Source organism: Rhipicephalus sanguineus, chromosome 7 (genome assembly GCF_013339695.2).
Source record: "Rhipicephalus sanguineus isolate Rsan-2018 chromosome 7, BIME_Rsan_1.4, whole genome shotgun sequence".
In the NCBI taxonomy this organism is placed as follows: Eukaryota; Metazoa; Arthropoda; class Arachnida; order Ixodida; family Ixodidae; genus Rhipicephalus; species Rhipicephalus sanguineus.
In genome coordinates this window covers 25,331,828-25,336,198 of record NC_051182.1, presented here as the reverse complement: position 1 = coordinate 25,336,198, position 4,371 = coordinate 25,331,828, and the positions used below count along the sequence as shown (strand labels likewise).

Sequence of the window (4,371 nt, the reverse complement as noted above, 5' to 3'; positions counted from 1 at the left end):
ACCAACCCATGGCATTCGTACAGTGCAATACAGAACCGAAACCGAAACACAACAATGAGCTCGTGCGAAGGGCACGGAGGTAGGCAAATTTCAGCGCAGTCGCATTTTCAGCTTTGTTGAAACAGCGCTCACTAGACGACGAAGTAAAAGAAGACACAGGACAGGCAGCGCCTGTCCTGTGCCTTCTTTTACTTCGTCGTCGTCTAGTGAGGGCTGTTTCAACAAAGATGAACGCATACCAACTCGCTCAAGCTTCCTTTCTTATGCATTTTCAGCGCAGCTTAAGAAACTAGGGTCCTTAAAATTACGTATGTATGCATTTCCTATTAAAGGAACACGCCACCTAATACTTACCTAGTGATGTTGCACCTCAGATATGCATGATATTTACATTTTGATCGACAACGTTCACAAGTATGAACAGCCATACCAGTTCAAGACGGCTGGCCCTTGGGCAAGTGGTTCAACTTTGGCCGAGTGGCTGAATCGAGGGACGTGCCGACAAACAGAAAGACAGACAGACAGAAAGACAGACCAAAATTTCTGCGTTTAAGTTCCCCAAGAAAGACTATCGTCTTTAAAAGAAGGGTCGCTTCTGAAAGAAAGGAGTAGCAGCAGATACGGCGCGATGGCTCCGGACATAGCACCAACGACGGTGCGCATGGGCAGCGGGTGACAGGGTCGGTATATATATGTTTTCATTTGCTGAATAAAACCTTCAGTTGATAGTAGCGCTGGTGTCGTTCCCTCTCTTTGTCCGTGTGTCAGTCTGCACTAGAAAAGTTATTAATATATGTATATGTACCACCTAGCTCGCCTTTCGGTATTACTTCAGGCATTTTACGATAATTCAAGGGGAAGCGCTTTACTCTTTGAAGCGAGATCGGGTAGCCTTAGAACGCTTACTAGTTACAAAGCGAGATTCAGTAAAGAAGAAGAACAATGCACATGCTGTGGGGAAGATAAGGAAACAGCGGGGCATGTTCTTAATGAATGTGGAGATATCCACCTGCAGGAGTACGTTTGGGCACGAGCCTACATTAAACCTTGGGTTTTAGCGACATCAATGGAAAGCTGAACACACCCGCGATGAAAATAGGTGAGAGACGGTTAGAGTATTGGTGGCAGAAAATTGGAGAGAAAGGACAAAAATAAATACTGAAAAAATCAGGACATTCTGCCGTAAAGGGCAGAGAACTGGGCTAAGAATTTATGTTTTCTTTTTTCCTGTAGTATGATAGATTTAATCGAAGTAGAGGCATTAGGCCAACATATTAAAAAAAAGTTGTTTTTTTTTGTCGAGCCTGGTGGCACACTTGTCACCACCCCGTTATAAAGGGGACGCTCATAGCATCCATCCATTCAAATGCAGCACAGGCAATCAAACCCCATGGCAGAGGAGACACTCCTCTGCATGTCGCACTGGGATTCGAGGGTGATGGTGTGAGATAAACAGGGAAGCGGTATGTGAACAGCCGAGCAGCAGGAAACGAAAGAACGCTTTATTGCGTGATGCCGGTGTATTTGTACATAGGCAGATCAGGCTTGCGCATGCGTGGTCACTGCAATGCTTGATGACGTTGCGCCTGGTCACATCTTCCTTCCCTTGGGAAAAAAAGAAAAAGAAACGAAAAAAAGAAACAGAACACAAAATGTCTAAACGAAGGCACATTGAAAAAACCACTCAAAGTTCAATTTTCACTACATCCGCTGAACAGTTTGCGTTGGGCACTCTGGGAGAGGATAGCGTTGTGGCGCTCTTCGCTGTCTTGCGCTTCTACGCAGCGCTTCTTGAGGTGCTTGCTGCTCGGTGGTGCACGGCTGCGGACTGGATTGCGCGGACGCTGTCGCGCTTTCTGGCTGCTGCGAGAGAACCTGCCCGTTTGTGGACCTGAGGTGTTCCCTCGTGCGTCGTAGATGCTGGCCGTTCTCAGTCGCAACAATATAAGAGCGTGGTGTACTTGCCGGGCCCATGACTGCTGGTGCCCAGGTCTTGTTTATTGTATCATAAACAGATACTGTGGACCCACTGTGCACTTCCGGTAGATTCCGGGTTGATCTGTTGTAGAAGACGCGTTCTTTTCGCCGTATTTCGTCGAGGCGCTTTCGGACAACTTCGGTCGGCACGGTTTGAGGTTCTAGGTGACAGTCTAGTACGGGCAGCTTGGTCCTCGTCTGTCGACCCATGAGCCGTTGGACGGGTGACTTTAGGCGGTCATCCCTTGGCATGTTTCTCCATTCAAGCAGGCCGCTGTAAAACTCCAGTGTTCCAAACCTGCACTTCTTCAGTAGTTTCTTTCCTTCCTGGACGGCCCTTTCAGCCATGCCGTTACCGCGAGGGTAATGCGGACTGGAAGTCACGTGGATGATGCCCAGCTGCGTTGAAAAAACACGGAAGCACGTGCTATTGAACGGGGGGCCGTTATCGCTGCATATCTTTGCTGGTATGCCGTGCGTGGCGAAGATTTGCATGCACACGTTTGTCACTGCTTCTGCCGTAGTTCGATGCATCTGCTTGATCTCGAAAAAAAAGGAATAGAAATCCACCACAACCAGGTATTCATGGCCTTCGTGATAGAAAAGATCGATTCCGACTACTTGCCACGGCAAAGTAGGTATATCGGGACTAAGCATTGGTAGCTTGGCGTTCCTGCTCTTGTACCTTTGACAAAGTTGACACGCCTTCGCTAGAGCTGCAATATCCGCCGACATGCCTGGCCAGTACATAACTGCTTTGGCTCTTGCCTTCATCTTTTCTTCACCCCCGTGTGCCGCGTGAAGCAAACGAAGTACTTCTTGCCTTTTTGTTGGCGGAATGACCAACTTGTTGCTTCTTAGGAGAAGGCCATCTTCGACGTGAAGTTCGTCGCGGTAGTTCCAATACGCTCGTGCGGTCTCAGACACCTGAAGCTTGCTCTCAGGCCATTCTGTGCTTGAATAGCTGCACAGTTCGGTCATTGTTGCATCCTTGAGTACCTCTTCCCGGATTTCCTGCAGTTGCCGATCAGAGACTGGAAGAGAAGAGAGAGCATGTACATGAAAATCCAGTGATTCTTCTTTCAGCTCCTTCTGGTTTGGAAAGCGCGAGAGTGCATCCGCTAGAAAGAGTTCTTTTCCTGGTTTGTAAACCACTTTTATAGGAAACCTTTGAAGGGAGAGTCTCATACGTTGCAATCGTAACGGGCACTCACATAGTGGTTTCCTAAATATTGACTCTAGAGGGCGGTGATCGGATTCGACGATTACTTCTGGCTGCCCTAGGATGTAGTCTTCAAACCTTGCGCACCCGTGAACAATGGCTAGCAGCTCTTTCTCGATTTGGGCGTACTTCTTTTGTGCTTCGGTAAACGAACGCGAAGAGTAGGCGATTGGGTGTCCACTTTGCAAAATAACTGCCCCTACCCCTTTCTGGCTTGCGTCCACGGACAACGTCAAGGGGACACCTTTCGCAATATAGGCGAGAACGGGTGCTTTTGTTAGGCAGGCGCGAAGTGTATTGAAGCTTTCTTGGGTCTCTTGTGTCCAGACCCAAGCCGTGTTCTTCTTCAATAGCTCCCGGAGAGGGGCAGACAGTGCCGACATGTTGGGGATGAAACGCGCCACAAAGTTCATCATCCCGAGAAAAACCTGCAGTTTCTTACAATTTTGCGGTGGTGGCACGTGCAAGATGTCGTCTACTCTCCCGGGATCCAGGCAAAGTCCTTCTTGCGTGAGGATATGACCCATGTATCGAACTTGCGGCTGCAAAAAATGACACTTTTTTTTATTCAGCTTTAGGTTGTGCTCTCTGCATCTTGCGAACAAAGCTGCTAGATTTGTGTCATGCTCTTCTCGACAGGTTCCCCAAACGAGAATGTCATCCATTACAACGGCGACACCACTCAGGCCTTCCACTACCTGGTGCATTGCCCGCTGAAAAACTTCTGGGGCCGAGGCAATCCCGAAGGGCATGCGCAGAAATTTGTAGCGGCCGTAGGGAGTGCTCATGGTACATAGTAATGAACTTTCTTCGTCTAGCTTAATTTGCCAAAATCCTGAAGATGCATCTAGCGTTGAAAAGTACTTTGCCCCATGCAGGCGCGGAACTACATCCTCTAATGTCGGCATATGATAGTGCTCCCTCAGTATGGCCTTGTTCAAGTCCGAAGGATCTAGACAAATGCGCACTTTGTCGTTCCTAACTACTACTACCATGTGGCTTGCCCAGGCAGTAGGTTCAGTTACCTTTGCAATGACGAGGTCGTGCTCCATTTTATTGAGCTCTTGTGTCACGCGGTCTTGAAGAGCAACCGCGACTCTCCGAGCTGGCTTGACGATCCCTCGTGCGCCTGGTTCGAGCTCGATGTGGTTCGTAGCACCCTTCAGCTCCCC

The 4,371-nt window shown here is 48.7% G+C and overlaps 1 protein-coding gene across 1 annotated transcript; it reads right to left on the bottom strand.

Moving 5' to 3' along the window:
• Positions 1–1,635: 1,635 nt before the first annotated feature.
• Positions 1,636–3,317, bottom strand: LOC119400633 (uncharacterized protein K02A2.6-like). The gene has a single exon (XM_037667671.2). The coding sequence runs from the start codon at positions 3,163–3,165 to the stop codon at positions 1,702–1,704; it is 1,464 nt and encodes a 487-aa protein (XP_037523599.1). The 5' UTR covers positions 3,166–3,317; the 3' UTR covers positions 1,636–1,701.
• Between the last annotated feature and the right edge of the window lie 1,054 nt (positions 3,318–4,371).

Coding starts and splice junctions, on each gene's coding strand:
- LOC119400633 (XM_037667671.2), bottom strand. CDS start 3,165: ATGAGACTCTCCCTTCAAAGGTTTCCTATAAAAGTGGTTTACAAACCA.